General features: G+C 33.3%; 1 protein-coding gene across 1 annotated transcript in view; it reads left to right on the top strand.

Moving 5' to 3' along the window:
- Positions 1 to 457: 457 nt before the first annotated feature.
- The window catches only part of LOC134248288 (mutS protein homolog 4-like), a 24,215-nt gene continuing 5,544 nt past the window's right edge, over positions 458 to 19,128 (top strand). Inside the window, exons 1-16 of the mRNA XM_062730700.1 lie at positions 458 to 630; positions 4,577 to 4,768; positions 5,818 to 6,041; positions 7,061 to 7,180; positions 7,285 to 7,297; positions 7,773 to 7,826; positions 7,937 to 8,121; positions 8,409 to 8,421; positions 8,787 to 8,832; positions 9,116 to 9,240; positions 9,351 to 9,448; positions 12,026 to 12,073; positions 16,300 to 16,467; positions 17,066 to 17,138; positions 17,330 to 17,394; positions 18,148 to 18,218. Of these exons, the coding sequence (XP_062586684.1) occupies positions 588 to 630; positions 4,577 to 4,768; positions 5,818 to 6,041; positions 7,061 to 7,180; positions 7,285 to 7,297; positions 7,773 to 7,826; positions 7,937 to 8,121; positions 8,409 to 8,421; positions 8,787 to 8,832; positions 9,116 to 9,240; positions 9,351 to 9,448; positions 12,026 to 12,073; positions 16,300 to 16,467; positions 17,066 to 17,138; positions 17,330 to 17,394; positions 18,148 to 18,218 (1,538 nt within the window). The 5' untranslated portion in view covers positions 458 to 587. The remainder of the gene's footprint in view (positions 631 to 4,576; positions 4,769 to 5,817; positions 6,042 to 7,060; positions 7,181 to 7,284; positions 7,298 to 7,772; positions 7,827 to 7,936; positions 8,122 to 8,408; positions 8,422 to 8,786; positions 8,833 to 9,115; positions 9,241 to 9,350; positions 9,449 to 12,025; positions 12,074 to 16,299; positions 16,468 to 17,065; positions 17,139 to 17,329; positions 17,395 to 18,147; positions 18,219 to 19,128) is intronic.

The following is a 19,128-nucleotide window of genomic DNA, read 5'->3' as shown; positions in this document are numbered from 1 at the left end:
GCTCATAGCCCAGCTGTGTTTAAAGGATTCATTAAAGGAGAATGCATTAGACATGCAAGAAACACCACTGACCCTGAAATATTACATGCAACACTTAATGACTTCAAGACGCACTTATCAAAGCGAGGCTACTCTACTTCGGAAATTGATCCTATCATCAAGGAAACGGTCAACACAAACCGATCAAAACTCATCATCAAAAAGACTAAAGAACAGTCATTACGTAACCTTACAGTACTGGTTACTAAATTTAACCCTTGCGTTAAAGGACTGAAAAAACGAATTCTGAAATATTGGAACACCATTCTTAGAAATCCAGAATGCAAAACTTTATTTAATTCTCAACCAATCATTGCTTACAGCAAACACAAGAATATAGGTGACGAGATAATCCGGTCTCACCTAAAACAAACACCATGATTTATGTCCGTGACCCCTGATGAGGCTTCTTAATAGCCGAAACACTCTACAACTACTTGCATAATTCAAATCAGATATTAATCTGCTCTATGCAAAAAATCATATCTACTAGAAGTGTGGTTTGGAGTGTCGGGTCCTAATAAATCTCTTACAAGTTTGGTTGATTGATGTCGCTAATTTTCAGTGGATGTGAAAATACAACCATGATAGGTAATTGTACACCAAGAAAGTGCCAATAATGAAGATTTTTATTCAAATAAGGAGCAGTTCTTGATAGGGTATTTTGATCATGCAGTACAATTTAATGAACTGGACATTGATTAGTTAAGGGTCCTCCACACACAGACAGCTTCTGTTCTCATATTATTGAGCATTACTTTTAACAAGCATATCAACCTTTAAAAACTGACCAGGGATTAAAATGTAATTTATACAAAATTTTTAGCTCTTCTGAGCCAAAGGCTCAAAGAGCTAATGCTATGGCCATTTGTGCGATGTGCGTAAACTTTTTAGAATATGGGCCATAACTCAAGAACCCCTTGGCCAATCAGTACCAAATTTGTCATAGGTATCCTTGGCCCAAGGGCTACCATTTTTACTAAAATAAGGGTTGGGACCCTTAAACAAGGGGAGATAATCAGGAAAACAAAACCAAAAGTACTGGTTGCTAAAAAATCTTCTTCTCCATAACCACCAGGCAGATTTTCATCAAACTTACACACAAGGATCAGGATATGTCGAAGATTAAAATTTGCTTGGGAAATTACCCAAGGGCAAAGGGCGTGGTCTCAAGGTCACTTCAAAGTGACCTAAATTTACAATTAATAAAAACGTGTATATTTTGCTTACTATAAGGACTAGGATCATCAATTCTTGTAAGTTGATGCATCTTACGACTTCACATCATGTTAACTCAAAAGTAGGTCACGGTGACCTACTTTTTAAATTTTGCGGGGATTTGTTTTCAAATTGGTTTGAAGGCATAATATTTTGGACACTTTAAGACCTATGATCATCAAACTTTGTCAGTTGATGCATCTTGGGTCCTCGAACAATGTCAACTTAAAAGTAGTTCATCGTGACCTACTTTTTGAACTTTATGACTTATCCTTTTGAAAACATTAAATCCCATTATTTCAGACACTGGGAGGTTTAGAATCATCAAATCTTGTACTTTGATGCATCTTGGGACCTTAAAACATATTTATGAAAAAGTACGTCACTGTGACCTACTTTTTGAATTTTGCGGACATTTGTTTTCAAATTGTTTAAAACGCATATTTTGATTACCTTCAGACCTACGATCATCAAACTTGGTCAGTAGATGCATCTTGGGTCTTTGAAAAATGTCGACCAAAATGTAGGTCACGATGACCTACTTTTGACATTTTATGGCTACATTTAAGTATCTTAGGTATTTATTGGCTTAGAATCATCAAACTTTGTGAGTCCATGCATATTTGGTTTTCAGAGAGTGACGACCTAAAAGTAGGTCACGGTGACCTACTTTTGACATTTTATGGCTTTATTTAAGTATCTCCGGTACTTATAGGCTTAGAATCATCAAACTTTGTGAGTTGATGCATCTTGGGTTTTCGGAATGTGACGCCCAAAAAGTAGGTCATGGTGACCTACTTTTGACATTTTATGACAATAATTAAGTATCTCCGGTACTTATTGACCTAAAATCATCAAACTTTGTCAGTTGAGGCATCTTGGGTTTTCGGAGAACATTATAAAAAGTAGGTCACAGTGACCTTCTTTTGACATTTCATGGCTTTATTTATGTATCTCAGGCACTTATTTGCTAAGAATCATCAAACTTTGTCAGTTGAGGCATCTTGGGTTTGGAAAATGTGGAAAAAAAAATAGGTCACAGTGACCTTCTTTTGAATATCTCAGGTACGTATAAGCTTAGAATCATCAAACTTTGTCAGTTGAGGCACCTTGGGTTTTCGGAGAACGTTGACCAAAAAGTAGGTCACCGTGACCTACTTTTGACATTTTATGGCTATATTTAATTATATCTGGTACTTATTGGCTCGGAATTATCAAACTTTGTCAGTTGAGGCATCTTAGGGTTTCATTTAATGTCCAACAAGAAGTAGGTCATGGTGACCTAATTTTGAATATCTCATATATTTAATTATCTCTGGTACTAATTGGCTTAGAATCATCAAACTTTGTCAGATGATGCATCTTGGGTTTTCAGAGAATGTTGACCAAAAAGTAGGTCATGGTGACCTACTTTTGAATATCTCAGGTACTTATTTAATTAGAATCATCAGTCTTTGTCAGTTAATGTATCTTGAGTCCACAAAAAATTTCAATCAAAAGGTAGGTCACTGTGACCTACTTATGGTATTTTATAATTATATTATAATATCTTCAGTCTTAACTGGCTAAATATTATCAAACTTTGTAAGTTGATGCATTTTGGGTCTTTTGATTCTAATAGAGTTGGAGGCTTTTAATAGAAGTGATAGATTGTACAATTTATCAGAAGAGCGATTCAAGGCCCTTGGGCCTCTTGTTAAAATAATAATTTCACAAGTTTCAAAATATTTTTCCCGAGGCGTTTTCATACGTAGCACCAAAAATTTTGTCTTACCCTATCGTATTTTTTATGCTCACAGAATAACCATAAAAATTTAATGTTAGCGATCAATATATTTTTTAGAGAAATTAATTCAATTTATAAAAAATAAATAAAACTCATTTTCTCTCAAATACATCTAGAGAAAAAACAAGGAAGACTCATTTTGTATAGAAGAAACATCAATGAATTAGATTACCGTTACACCAAAAAATTGAATTAAAATTAAATGCAGTAATGTAGGAAAAATATTTTCAAAATCATTGGTTTCAAAGTTCCTTTTTAGAGTTATCTTTCCTGTTGCCCGAGACTTTAAAACTTTGGCAAGTCTCTGCAATAGTTACTCATTATTGGGTACTGAACTAGTCAGAAATATATGTAAAAGAGGAAAACTAGAAACGCACACTATTTTATTAATATTCATAAACACAATGAGATGACGTATTATTGAAACGCACTAATTAGTGTGCAAAAATATCAATTTTCAACACAGACTCTGTTGATGATAATCATGTCAGTGGGTTGATTAGCCTGAAAGTATAAATAACCTAACAGTTCCCGTCATACCGGCACTTGGTTGTTGAAGAATTATTATGTTATGAAAACCCAGTCATTTGTCTGTCTTTTATAGAAAAAACAGACATCTTTTTCTATCGGTCATTCCGTGACCATGCCATGTTTTCATTGTTTTGAGTGTGCTACATACTTTTCTCTTTCGAAGACTCTCTTACAAGCGGTTTCCAGGCAATTCGCTGATGGAAAATCTAAATAAAACCGGAAGTAAAATTATTTTTTCTATATACGTCACAAGTCACATGGTGTGGAGGACCCTTAAAAAGTCTACAATCATTAGGCATATTGGCCTCAGCTTAATTTACAGACTGGATTAGACAGGTTGATTTTTCCATATTTCATGTTTCCATTGAAATATTTAGACAGAACATTTTTTCAGTACAATACACAATATGGTAGAGACAGCAAATTCAAGCATGAAACAAATCATTTGAATCTTTGCTCATAATATACTTGGCACAATATAAAGTGACCTCATGATCTATGAACTTGACCCTTGACCTTCTTTTCAAAATAAATCACAGGGCCAATATACTGCACCTTCTTTGTCCACTGAGTGGTAACTAAGTCTGATATAAAGCATCATGTACTGTTTTTTTCATAAAACATTTTGGAAAAAAATATATAAGCATTACATAGTGAGTATGATTTTTGGACATATATATCTAACTTGTCCATAAGTTGCTGCCATAAGATGCATCAGTGTTTCCTAAACGCATCTCATTTTCTTTGCAGGCAAATGTCTACATGATAATATATGTACTAGTACTTTTAAAAGCAAATGCTAAAACTTTTTTTATGTCTTCAATGTCCTATAACAAACAATTAACACATACTTTCCTCAGGGAACACTCTATGATGCTTCTAATTGTAATTTAAACAAATGTCGCTATTCTAAAAAAATTTCGTAATTGTGTTTTCTTGTTGTGTACACCATTTCTTACATGTAATGCTGGTAGACTTTTTCTCTATGATGTTTGATTACAGATGCCACCACTGCTGTGAACCTTGAACTTTTACAGAACGTGAGGGACCCTAAGAGTGAGCATACATTATACGGAGTGTTGAACTACACCAAGACAATTGGGGGAGCCCGTTTACTGAGAGCCAGTATTTTACAGCCTTCCTGTGACAAGGGAACCATAGCCATGAGACAAGAAGCAGTCTCAGAACTCACAGGTTCTTCAAAGTTCCTAGTTTTTAACCCAGTATGCAATATAGTATGAAAAAATTTAAGCTTTGATGCCAATACATTATATACTGTAAAATGAGAAAAATTGGTGCAAACGTATTTTAGCGCAAACGCAAGTGGGAATGCATTGGCGCAAATAAATTTTAGCGCTTGCACTTGTCAGTAAAATATATAAATGTGATATTTTGTTTTTTTTTATCCATACCCTTGTTTGCCTTTTTAGTTAGTCAAGCACGGAAAAACATTTAGTACCCCCGTATATCAGTAAACATTCGTTACCTTTACGGCGGTACGTGTTGCTAACACGTGGACGTTGTACAATGTTAAAATTTATTATTTTATTTCTATTTTCAATTAAGAGAAATGGAGTATTTGCTCATTTAAATCACATTAAAACAATGCATGCATCGACAGAAAATTACTTAGATAAAACGGTAATCCTAATCAGGTATTGTCTGCAAGCTCAATCGCCATGCGTGATTGCATTGTTTACCTCGAGGCGATTGATGATTGACACGCTGAGAAGCCCAACTTTGAAGGTGCTAATGATAATAATCGGGTAACAGCTACCGGGGTAACAATAGTTTAATTAAATTATAATTTGGCAGAACTTCCTGTCTTCCGAACATGTGCAGTACTAGTGTGTATATAAAATCCAATGACCCTTCGACATTACATGTACGTAATCGCACGTTTAGGTTTACATGCACTTATGTAAAAGCTTTGAACACACACAAAAAATGATATTTAGAAATCCTTTAGCGCACAATAAATTTTAGCGCTCAGGGGCTCTTGCGCCAAAGGCGCTAAAATTAGTAGTGCGCCAAATATTCTCGTTTTACAGTATATTCAGAAGTTTAATTTTCAAGAGACTTGCTGATTTTCAGAATATTCAAACTTTGTAAATTTGAAAGGTATATTCTATTTAAAATATTTTTCTAGAAAGAAAGGTAAATTTGAATGGAATGGATGTAAGTAGTTCTGTTGCTTATTGAAGATTATAGATGTTAAATGATGCTTCTTTGATGTGATTCAGAGAAGGAGGATGTGTTTGATAGCATTCAGACAGTGATTGCTCGATTCCTGGATGTTGACCACATCCTGTCAGTGTGTGTACAGATCCCAAAGAAGGAGACACTGAAAACAGCAGAGGCCAACATCAACAACCTTATTCTCCTCAAACACATCCTGGAACTGGTAGACCCACTCAGGAATGCACTCTCCAACTGTGAAAACCGCCTGATGAAACACTTTTACAAGGTATTTCATCTTGTAAAAACACCTGATAAACACTTTTAATAGGTATATCATTTTGTAAAACCACCATGTTTAACTTTACATTTACAAGATATTTCATCTTGTAAAACCACTTAATGAAACACTTTTACAAGGTACATGTACTTCATCCTGTAAAACCACTGGATAAACACTTTTACAAGATAAATCTTCTCAAGAATGACAAAGCCATAATTGATCATATTTGTATGGAAGCATCCTCAGGTAGTGTTCATTCAAGTTTGTTCAAATCATGACCCCCGGGGGTAGGGCGAGGCCACAATGGCCACCCTAAGTTTTACATAGAAATATATAGGAAAATTCTTTAAAAATCTTCTTCTCAAAGCCATAATTGATCATATTTATATGGAAGCATCCTCAGGTAGTGTAGATTCAAATTTGTTCAAATCATGATCCCGGGGGGTATGGCGGGGCCACAAAGGCTAATCAAAGTTTTACAAAGAAATATATAGGAAAATTCTTTAAAAATCATCTTATGAAGAATAGCAAAGCCATGATTGGTCATGGGACTACTTTTGAATATAAACTATTCAATAATAAACCAATTTCTGCTTTTTCCCAGCCAGAGTGCTCAGGTGAGCGATGTGGCCCATGGGCCTCTTGTACAAGATATTGCATCTTGTAAAACCATTGATAAAACGCTTACTTTTACAAGGTATTTAATCTTGTAATACCAACTGATGAAACACTTTTACAAGATACATGTATTTGATATTGTAAAATTATGTGATGAAACACTTTTACTGCATATTGCATATTGTAAAACCACCTGATAAACACTTTTACAAGGTACAATGTATTTCATTTTGTAAAACCACCTGATGAATAACTTTTACAAGATGTTTCTGGATGGATGAATTTCTTTGATTGTCAATGCAGTGCAATTGAAAATACACTAAAAAATGTCTTTTTTTGTTTTTCTTCCATAAAAGCTATAAATCAATTTAAGTAATTTAATTTACTGGAGTCTGGATAACTTTCAGTCACTAGAAGATGGTAGATATGCACTGATGAAAGCCAGAATAGCTAGCATAATTCATGACGATACCAAGTATCAGAAAGGAATGCTGCACATGCGCACTCAAAAGTGTTTTGCAGTGAAGGTGAGTTTTCATCATATCTTATTGATTAATACTATGTTTGCCTGATACTTTGAAGAATTTTAGGAACTTGAAACATAAAAATTTTGTTATGTTTTGTTTTTCAGGGAAGCATTAATGGTAAGGGATGTTAAACATGTACTTATTTTGTTTTTAAGTGATATTTATAAAAACTAAAAAAGTCAAGTTAAATTGAATTGACTTCATCAAAAATATAATTTTTTTATTTTCACTATATCGGTAAGGGGATAAGACTTTAATTCATGTTCTCTTTCTCAATTGGGCCTGAGGAATGAGGTCAAAAGCCATCAAAATTAATGCAATCTTTAGAATTCCTTTTCTTTGGGAATGGGGCAGTGTAGTTATTTGACTTTTGTGAGAAGCGCTGACTTTTACAATCAACTGGGTTTTTTTTCACCAAGGCAATATATGGAAGCTCTTTTGTGATAAAAATATTAAATGAAATGATAAGAATTTGCTATTTCAAAGCATATTTTTTAAGTTGTCTAGTGAGGGATTGAGAACAACAACTCTATCCTTAACTCATTCCCATTTTAACTCCTATTGGCCTGTTGTATTTTTAAGTTTGTTATAGGCTTGCTTGATATTGGAAGAGGAACATATGGCGGTATTATAGAAGACATAAACAGTAAGTTTATATAAGTACAGATTTAATATACCAAACAATGAGAGAAAAAATGTCTTGAATATAAAATGATTTTTATCACAGTGGTCCATAGATCTCTTGTTTTATTGCAGCATTGGCTAACCAGTGGGCAGAAGAATACAATTTACCAATAGTGACTTCGTATAATTCCACTAGAGGCTTTTTTCTGCAACTTAATTGTGGTCCAAAACAAAACTTCAGCAAAGAGAGTCTGCCTGAGATATTTATCAAAGTTACAAAAGCCAAGAACACACTGTGTTTTACCACCACAGAACTGGTAATTTTATTGATATATTTACTATATTCATGGCTAAAATTGATTTAAATTTATTTATGTGAATGTTCTAGATAATCAGGAACTTAAGTTTATGACAGGAAAATAAGTGAGGATGTAAGATTTAAAATAATCTTCGTTGGGATTACAAGAATTATTTTATAAGTTTTATTGTGTGCAAAAGTTAGAAATATATTATTATTTGTTTATCTGTAATTTGTAATTGGCATTAGATAGATTTGCTATGCTTGGTAGTATATCTGATTTTTAAGTATTATCTTGTATTTCAGATTCGCTTGAATAGTAAGATTGTTTAAGATGAATTTTACAGTTTTATTAGATGCATGTGTTATATTTACTGTGGCTTCTGTAATTCAGGTTGTTTTTTTACAGTCCAACCTTGTTATCTCGAAATTCAAGACACCAAAGTCAAAGTGCATGATAAAGAAAAGTTGGAATATCCAACTCAGTTCAACATGTTCATGATATTTGCAATATAGGCATTCCAGATATTATAGATTATACCATTCGTTTTCTTTTGTTAATAAGAGGTACGGTAGTTTCCTTCTGTCCTTAAATGCTTCAAACATATTGTCAAGAGAAAATGCCCAATGATTAAATTTATTTAATTTACATACATGTAATTAAGTGAACAATACTTTGATCAGACAGGGCAAAAGAGGCTTTGGATGAAATATACCTAGTGACCAACATGTAAGTTATGACAAACTCTTATACACATTTACTTTAATTTATCTGAAAGATTTTGTCTGCAATAACTATTTTCGTGACCAAGGGAATATCTTACATTAATACATATTGAAATTATTAGTTTGCATTAAGAAATATTTGCAAGTAAAGCAAGGTTGCAATCAAAACTAACTTGAAATTTCTCACATATGATTAAAGCTGGTTCACAGTTCATAAAATACTGAAAGCACAGAAATCAAGTATAGAAATACTTTGATTTTCTGACATTTTTTCTTTTATTTTACAGAGTAGTGACGGAGCTTTTAGGAGACCTGAGGAACCACTTTGGCTGTCTGTACAAACTGTCAGAGGCCGTGGCTATGATAGACATGTTACAGAGCTTTGCTCATGCCTGTACTTTGTCCAATTATGGTACTGAAATAATTCGGAAAACACTTTCTTATAAATGTAATTGTCAAGAATTGTTTATTTCCTGTCAAAATACTAACGTTAACAGCTTAATGAATACTTTGTGATTTCAGTGAAGCCTGATTTTACCAAAGATACACTTGCCATAAAGCAGGGACGACACCCAATCCTTGAAAAAATCAGCACTGATATGCCAATCCCTAACAATACTGTAAGGAGGTCCGTTTTTCACATAAAAAAAGTAAATACTTGTTTAAGGAAGGCCCACACTTTTACGTATCCGGTTCTAATTTTACACATCAATATAAAAATCTTGATTTTCACTTGTCTGTTGATATAAAATCTTTTTGGTGATTAAAAATGATTTAGCAAGTATATATTTGTTTATTATAGTGTTATTGTGCATAAAAAGCATTTAATATACATTATTTATGAAAATTAACACTATGCACTCTGTCCATAAGATCTATATGACATTTAGTACATACACAGACACAAAATTCTTAATTGTTTTTATGGACCTCAATCTTTTTAATTTTCTTTTAAGCAATCTAACCTGAAATCTATTTTTATTGATTAAGAGCCTACACCATCCATTTAATTTTGACTTTTTAAAAATTTTGCAATGAATACATGTAATTGAAAAAAAAAATGATATTCCAAAAATGGGGGTATACGTCTTCAAAAGACTGTTTTGTTAAAATTCTCAGGTCAACCATAATAAAGTAGGTGTTTTTGTTAACATTAGATATAATTCTTAATAGTTTAAAAGAAAAAATGGCATCTAAACAGTTTGGATTTTGAGAGTTATAAAAAAATAAAGATATTTTGAGATTTTTTCTGAAAGACATGGACAGATTCAACATCAATTTGTTAATGTTTTGTAGTAAAGATTTCAAATATTCTCTTGGCAAATGAATATTTTTGGTCTTCATAAGTTTTAACACAAATTTGATGTGATTTGGTGCATAACTAAATGAATATGATATCACACTTTTTAGCTCACCTGAGCCGAAGGCTCAAGTGAGCTTTTCTGATCAAAATTTGTCCGTTGTCTGTCGTTGTCGTAGTCGTTGTCGTCGTCGTTGTCGTCGTAAACTTTTCACATTTTCATCTTCTTCTCAAGAACCACTGGGCCAATTTTAACCAAACTTGGCACAAAGTATCCTTGGGTGAAGGGGAATCAAGTTTGTTCAAATGAAGGGCCACGCCCTTTTCCAAGGGGAGATAATTATGAATTAGAGAAAAATTAATGGCATTTTTAATAATCTTCTTCTCAAGAATCACTGGGCCAGGAAAGGTGAAACTTATGTGGAATCATCCTCTGGTAGTGTAGATTCAAGTTTGTTCAAATCATAACCCCAGGGGCAAGGGTGGGGCCAAAATGGCCGACCCAAGTTTTACATAGGAATATATAGGAAAAATCTTTAAAAATCTTCTTCTTCAGAACCACTGGGCCAGGAAAGGTGAAACTCATGTGGAATCATCCTCAGGTAGTGTAGATTCAAGTTTGTTCAAATCTTGATCCCCGGGGCAAGGGTGGGGCCAAAATGGCCGACCCTAGTTTTACATAGGAATATATAGGAAAAATCTTTAAACATCTTCTTCTCAAGAACCACTGGAACAGGAAAGGTGAAACTCAAGTGGAATTATCCTCAGGTAGTGTAGATTCAAGTTTGTTCAAATCATGACCCCTGGGGCAAGGGTGGGGCCAAAATGGCCGATCCAAGTTTTACATAGGAATATATAGGAAAAATCTTGAAAAATCTTCTTCTCCAGAACCACTGGGCCAGGAAAGATGAAACTCATGTGGAATCATCCTCAGGTAATGTAGATTCAAATTTGTTCAAATGATAACCCCGGGGCAAGGGTGGGGCCAAAATAGCTGACCAAATTTTACATAGGAATATATAGGAAAAATCTTTAAAAATCTTCTTCTCCAGAACCACTGGGCCAGGAAAGACGAAAATCATGTGGAATCATCCTCAGGTAATGTAGATTCAAGTTTGTTCAAATGATGACCCCCGGGGCAAGGTGGGGCCAAAATGGCCGACCCAAGTTTTACATTATAGGAATATATAGGAAAAATCTTTAAAAATCTTCTTCTCAAGAACCACTGGGCCAGGAAAGATGAAACTCATGTGGAATCATCCTCAGGTAGTGTAGATTCAAGTTTGTTCAAATGATGACCCCTGGGGCTAGGGTGGGGCCAAAATGGCCGACCCAAGTTTTACATAGGAATATATAGGAAAAAATCTTGAAAAATCTTCTTCTCCAGAACCACTGGGCCAGGAAAGATGAAACTCATGTGGAATCATCATCAGGTAGTGTAGATTCAAGTTTGTTCAAAACATGACCTCTGGGGCTAGGGTGGGGCCAAAATGGCCCACCCAAGTTTTACATAAAGATATATAGGGAAACCTTTTAAAATCTTCTTTTCAAGTACTTCAAAACTATGATTAGTGTTATTTATATGGAATCATCCTCAGGTAGTGTAGATTCTAGTTTGTTCAAATGATGAATGCCTGGGGGGGGGGGGGTAAATTCAAGCCCAATGTGCTCAGGTGAGCGCTGTGGCCCCTGGGCCTCTTGTTTATGTTTAATTTTAGTTGTTGAGTTTTTAGAGGTATGTGCGCTGAGACATGTTGTATGAAAATTAATCTGCAAAGATATGTCTTTTATGGGTGTTTTAGTTAGTTTAAGACATATTCAAGGTATTTAACTTGAAAAATTATCAGTTTGACAGAAAGTTCTGAAAGTACGGATTATGATGTAAATTTATTTTCAGTATGCTACTGAAGACAGCAATTTCAATATCATCACTGGTGCAAACATGGTGAGACGATTTACTGTACTTATTTTAAAGTAATTCATGAATATAGGCAAAGAATCAGGGGCAGTAAGCATATATGAGCTGCCCAATATTTTAAAGAAAATTTTATACCAGTGCTATCGTTAAGTTGGTTTATTTTTCATATAACGAGATGTCCAGTTTGATGTAAATAGCAATAAAATTTTCAACATTTGATTCGTAGTTGAGTTATCACGATGTGAAGTTGTGTGATTTTTCCGGAATTGAAAAATTTCCATCAAATTCTCACATTCCAAAGAAGATTTAGATATGGCCGCATGAAAACAACAGAGTAAAAATTTGATAGATTGTTTAAAATGACATAATAAATTATTTCCCAAAATATCATTCTGTTGTTCGCATGCGGCCACCCTGAAAAATATAAAAAACTATGTTTTTGAGGCCGATTTTGATCGCTTCCGGTTTCGGTTTTTATATTCAGACGTAAACAAAGTTGGAGGAAACAGAAAATGTGACAGTAGATTCATCGAAGTTCTAACCATTTAACAGGTAGGGATGAATTGAAAGTCAGAGCAATTGTAATTTTACATCCACTACTTACATGCACTGTTCAAAATTAAATCCCCTCCTAAACTTATTAATGATAAAAGATTCGACATGACAGACCCCGCGAACTCCATGAACTCGGGGGGACGGTAATCAATGCATGTCAAACAGTTGAAAATAGAAAATATGTATTTAAAATATATTAAACAGGAACACAACATGCTATCTTCTTTCAAATAAAAACTAAATTATAAAAAGTTGACTTATTCATCGATTCTCTTTGATTTAGGCCCGAAGTGTTTATTACATATTTTTCTGTCTGAGTACAAATACAACCGAGTCTAGCGTTTGTGTATTCAAGAGACCTTACCCTGGTACCTGTGTACTTTGTGTAAATGTATGGTGTGCTATAACAGTCAAAAATAAAAAAAAAATTGTAAGAGTTTTTTTTTTTTGTTTTTTGTTGCAGAGACATATAAAACCATTGTAAATACAAAACCATGGTTTTATATGTCTCTGGTTGTTGTAAAACCGTTAAAGAAATAAAAAAAAAATTAGTTTCTTAAAAATAAGCTAACATCACTAAATCTAATTAATGTTCTTTGCAGAATAAATAATAATTATAAATAAAATTCTTTCTATTTTTCTTGTGGGAACAATGTATTTTTTGTTGTTTTTTTAATCAATTAATTAAAATATTATTAACGTAGAATTAAACTTTTGTAAGTATTAAAAAAAATAATTAGATTACCAAGGAATATTTCAAATTCATTTAAGTCACCATTTAAATGAAAAAAAAATGTTTGTCATTACAAGGTTCATCTTTTTTGTTTTAATTTAAAGTACACAATAATGTCTTTGCCTCAGATTTTATTCATTAAACTCAAATAGGTAAATCAATAAAACTGCTATTTAAATTGATTTCTTGAATGAAATAATTATATATTATACCTGGTAATATTAATAAATGATTCCCTTTTTTCATATATAAAGAAAATCTTATGCAAATGTATATACACAGTACAAGTAGCCCCCCCCTCCTTCCATAGTTATAGACAAAATGTGCATACATAACATATATAGTAATTTAATTTTGATATTCATATTTTAATTGTAGGATGCCTGGAGATGGTCCAAAACAATATCCTGTTACTGGAGCTGTTACTTGTTGGTATTGTCAGTGCCGTGCCCATGTGACCTCAATATTGTGGTTTCTTGGCTATGAAAGACACACAAACTTTGCAGTAAGACCTACTCAAGACTGGACAGACTACCTTGATGCAGCTGTGCTTCCTGCAGTAATGGATGGCTCATCAGAAAGTGAAATGGGTGCAACGGAAGAGTGACATGAATTGCAACATTGGTTTATTGAGAGTGAACATTATTGAGAGTGAACATTCTGCAGATTATAGGCGTCTCCATATGTGTGAAAATTCTCGAGAGGGATGTTAAACAATATACAATCAATCAATCAATCTGCAAGTTATGATATCCACTGCATTAGGCTCTATGATTTTTTTTTATGTTTAAATTGTGATTTTTTAACCATTGTTGTTTTCAACAATGTAGTGGAAGGCTGTGTATATATTGAACTTTGTTAATAATTAACATGACTATATACACGTACTTGTTATTTTTTGTAATACAATGTAATTACAAAACCTTTCCAGACAAACATGTACTAGTATAACTAATTCTTTGATACTTAGTTCATTTTTATGACATTGTGAGGATGATAAACATTATCTTATTATGAGTAAATGTAGTGTATAAGGCATGAGTGGTGTGATGTTAAACTTCTATGATCTTTTTGGTAAAAGTATAGGTGGGTGATGGTAGTTCTGGAATTTGTTTATGCAAACTGAAATCCCTTATTGTTATTTTTGTCAAGTTTAATGAATTGTTATTAAAAATGTTAGTTGAATACATTTCTTGTTTGTTCACTTTGTGCATTCAATGTATTTTTATGTTAAATACATACAAGCAAATTCAAAGAATTGTGGTGCCCCGCTTTCGGTGTCTTTGTGAGTGAGATGTTATTTTTTCTGACATATTGTGTCTAATATGAACACCATATCATATGTAATTTATTTAGTAATTATTATTGAAATTGATTTTTTTGAAGGATGAAAACCCTAATCCTGACGTTAAAAACTTATGGCCAAAGTGAAAGTTTTAAAAGTAGGTCAACTCCAAGGTCAAGATCAAAGGGTCAAAGTTGTTGATATCCAATGAAAGGTCTTCTCACAAGGATTACGTATGTGAAGTATGAAAGTCCTAGCCATTACCGTTCAAAAGTTATGGTCAAGGTTAAAGTTTATTCATAAGTACGTAAATCTTTAAGGTCAAGGTCAAAGTTGTTGATATCCAATTAAAGCTCCTGCCACAAAGAATATATATGTGAAATATGAAAGTCCTAGCATCTACCGTTCAAAAGTTGTGACCAAAGTTAAAGTTTTTTAAAAGTAGTGAAAACTCCAATGTCAAGGTCAAAGGGTGAAAGTTGTTAGTATCCAATGAAAGGTCTTCTCAAAGGATTACATATTTGAAGTAGAAAGCCCTAGCTCTCACATTTCAAAAGCTATGGTCAAGGTTAAAGTTTATTCATAAGTATGTAAATCTCAAAGGTCAAGGTCAAAAGGTAAAGGTTGTTGGTATCCAATGAAATGTCTTGACTCAAAGAATACATATGTGAAAAATAAATTCCTAGTATCTACTGTTTAAAAGTTGTGACCAAGGTTAAAGTTTAAAAAGTAGTTAAAACTCCAAGGTCAAGGGGTAAAAGTTGTTGGTATCCAATGGAAGGTCTTTTTACAAGGATTACATATGTGAAGTACGAAAGCCTTAGTCCTCACCGTTCAAAAGTAATGGTCAAGGTTAAAGTTTTTTCATAAGTACGTGGAACTCCATGGTTAAGGTCAAAAGGTCAAGGTTGTTGGTATCCATTGAAAGGTCTTGCCACAAAGAATACATATGTAAAATATGAAAGTCCTAGTACCTACTATTCAAAAGTTATGGCCAAAGTAAAGTTTGGAATTTTTGTGTAAAAGTGGGTTAAACTCAAAGGTCAAGGTCAAAAGGTCAAATTTGGTGGTACCCAAAGAAAGGTCTTGTAAAAAGGAATACACACGTGTAATATGAAAGTCATAACTCCACTAAATCAAAAGTTATGGGCAAGGTTAAAGTCTTTGTGACTGACAGACTTACAGACTGACAGACAGATGAATAAGATTTAATGTACCCCCGCTTTCGCGAAAACTGGGCACAAAAACAACTGTTTTACATTCAAATCTGTTATTTCACACTTTTAGCTAAAAAAAATAGTTTCTATTCACATGTATAAGATCATTTCTGTTGTATTTGTATTAAACATCCATCTTTTATTTCTTTAATCATATTTACAGGGAAAAAATATTATTAAGAATTTCCAGAAATCAGTGAAAATAGTGTTATTTTTGTATTGACCCCAAAATGTCTTAATAGTGTTTTTTTCATCAAAATATGTCTAAAAAGGTGTGATTCAATCATAATTCTTTTAATATTTATAATATTTTGTCCATTATGGTTGGGGCATATTTAGGGTCTTAATGCCCCTGATTCTTTCAGTAGATGTTTTATACAATTATATGTACATGTACTTAAAACATTGTTTCTTGTATTATTATAATTGAAATGTTGATGGAAATAATTAAATTTCCTTATAGAGTGGTAAAAGCACCTACCTGAGACAGATTGTGTTGTTACAAATCATGGCCCAGATAGGATGTTTTGTTCCCGCAGAGTACGCCTCATTCAGAATCACAGATCAGATCTTCTCCAGGATCGGCAGTGATGATGATATCGAGTCCAACTCATCTACTTTTATGTTGGAGGTAAAAAAATATAAATTTGCCATAAATAATCAGATCTGAATGGGCATTTTCCTCTATTCTCTGTGTTATATATCCATAATTACATGCCATGACCATCACTATTTCAGATCACATCTTTCAAATTGTTCAACCAATTTGTCTGAAATGCAATACGCTTTGTATGCTCCCAAATGGAATTTTGAGCTAGTTTGTTTCCTGTCACATCCTCTTTACATTGTATATGCATATACATATTTGTGCACATGAATTGTGATAAATCTCTGCATAAGCAACATGGGATCAGATGTAGTATTTTCCATTTATTTAGAATAGTTTTGTATGTTAAGAATAAATTTTAACAATTTCATGATCCCTATCCTTCTGGGACCTCTAAAATTCCTGCAAAGTTAAGAATAGTCACTTTTATATCATTCAGGTGACCTATGCTGTTTTCATCCATTATTTGACTGTTGTAAACTTTTGAATACTATCAGCTTCTTTTCATAAACACCAATAAGCATTCTTTACAAATTTTGGTAATTAGTATATGTTTGAGAAAAATTGCAACCTTACATCTGAAAACCAATCGTTATTCACATATACTCTTCTTTATATACAGATGAAAGAAGTAAACTACATCATTCAAAATGTCAGTCACAGATCACTTTTAATTATGGATGAACTAGGAAGAGGTTTGTGGAGAACAATATTTAATGATTGACATTGAAATTATGAAATAATATGTGGTATGTGTGGTTTGTATTATATTGTATTAAATCTTGAAGTTTTTGGGTAAGCTGTGCTTAAAAGCAATAATGAATACTGTACATTCAGCATTGCTTTCAAACACACTTTAAATTTTTTTTCTCTCATTAAATTACAGGCACAAGCCAAGAGGAAGGTGTTGGAATATGTCATGCTGTCTGTGAATATCTACTCAGATTTAAAGTAAGTTTTTCTTTAATAAATGTTATAGGTGACTTGTTGCTGTCTGTTTTCATATCCTTCTTGCATTGTCTGCTGACATTTGAACATTTGCTGCAACAGTACTTCTCCTCTCGGACATTTGATTAAGTTTTCAACTATTTGGATTAAAAGCGTTTATGGGCAAAGGCTTTCAAAATTTTGAATTTTATGGTCTCTGCCCATTTGGGGCCTGAGGGATAAGCCATAAGAATAAATGCAATTTTCAAAACTTTTCTTCTTTACTACTGGCCGTTAAGCAAAACCATAAGCTTGAATACAAATGCAATAATTCATGATTATTGAGCTCAGAGTTGAGGCTCAAGGGCTGGGGACCAAGTTAGTCATGAGTTCTTGACCTGCCAATGACCTTGCTCTTCAGATGTGCAGATTTTCTATCCTCATACAATTTTTTTCTTAATATTTATTTATAATCTTGCAGTTGTCTGAGTTAAAAATGAATACTAGTATTTTTTATTTCTTCATACTTTATTAATATGAATAAGGGAGAGTAGTCAATTGTGTCATGAATTCCAAATATTTTCATGGGTGATGTTTTTAATTAGAGTGCACTGCTCAGTTTACTTCAGTTTTGAGTTAATAGTACAAACTAAAAAAAATAATATATAGGGAGAATGATCCATGTTATGTAAGTTTGTCAGCATTCTTGACTCGCTACATGCTTATTAATACCATGTGCGTATGATTTTAAAATGCTCCTTTTTCTCTACCAATCAGGCCTTTGTCTTCTTTGCAACACATTTCAAGGATCTTGGTCAACTGGAAAGTTTGTATCCTAATGTACAAAAGTAAGTTTGAAATTCAAATTGTAGTTGAAATTAAAGTTGAAATTTATTACTGTATTTCACCTAAATACTACGCTTTATTTTTTTGATTATTGATATTTAAGGAATCATTGCTTGAGATAAACAAGAGGCCCAGGGGCCACATCGCTCACCTGAGCAATTTGCTAGGAAAAAGCACATATCAGATCAGAACTGAAAGTTTACTGAGGTGGGGGGGAGGGGGGGGCTTGAATTTTAACCTCCCAGGGGGTCATGGTTTGAACAAACTAGAATCTACACTACCTGAGAATGATTCCATATAAATATCATTAAGCATGGATTTGAAGTACATGAAAAGAGGATTTTAAAAGGTTTCGCTATATATACCTATGTTAAACTTTGATCGGCCTTTTTTTGGCCCCACCCTACCCCTGGGGGTCATGATTTGGACAAACTTGAATCTACACTACCTGAGGTTAATTATGTTCCCCAAACGAAGTTGGGGAACATATTGTTTTTACTCTGTTTCTTATTATTAAGGTCTTCCGACTTCCTTCGGAAGACCTTATTGTTATTCGTCTGTTTTTTATTATTATTATTATTATTATTTTTCTTTTTTCATAGTTAGGGCGATATCTCAGCTGTGCGTGGACGGATGTCAAAGATTTTTACTGGTATGATGCATCATATAAATATCTCCAGACGTGTTTTTTATTTTTTTGAAATTCACTTCCGTTCGCGTTTTGGGGGGAAATTTGTATTTTTTAGATGGAATTTTGTCGCAAAAAATTCTCAAGAACAGTAAAAGATATAAAATTGAAACTTAAGGACGTGATAGGACATCGAATGTAGATGTGTTGATCGACCTTCATTTCTCGTCGTTCTGACTTCCGGTCGCAAACGGAAGTGAATTCTAAAAGTCTAATTTTTCAAC

The sequence above is a fragment of the Saccostrea cucullata genome, unplaced genomic scaffold (assembly GCF_032062105.1).
Source record: "Saccostrea cucullata isolate Sc308-1 unplaced genomic scaffold, CSIRO_AGI_Scuc_v1 ctg1812, whole genome shotgun sequence".
NCBI lineage: Eukaryota > Metazoa > Mollusca > Bivalvia > Ostreida > Ostreidae > Saccostrea > Saccostrea cuccullata.
The sequence above is the reverse complement of the archived record's forward strand: the minus strand, read 5'-3'. Positions and strand labels throughout refer to the sequence as shown.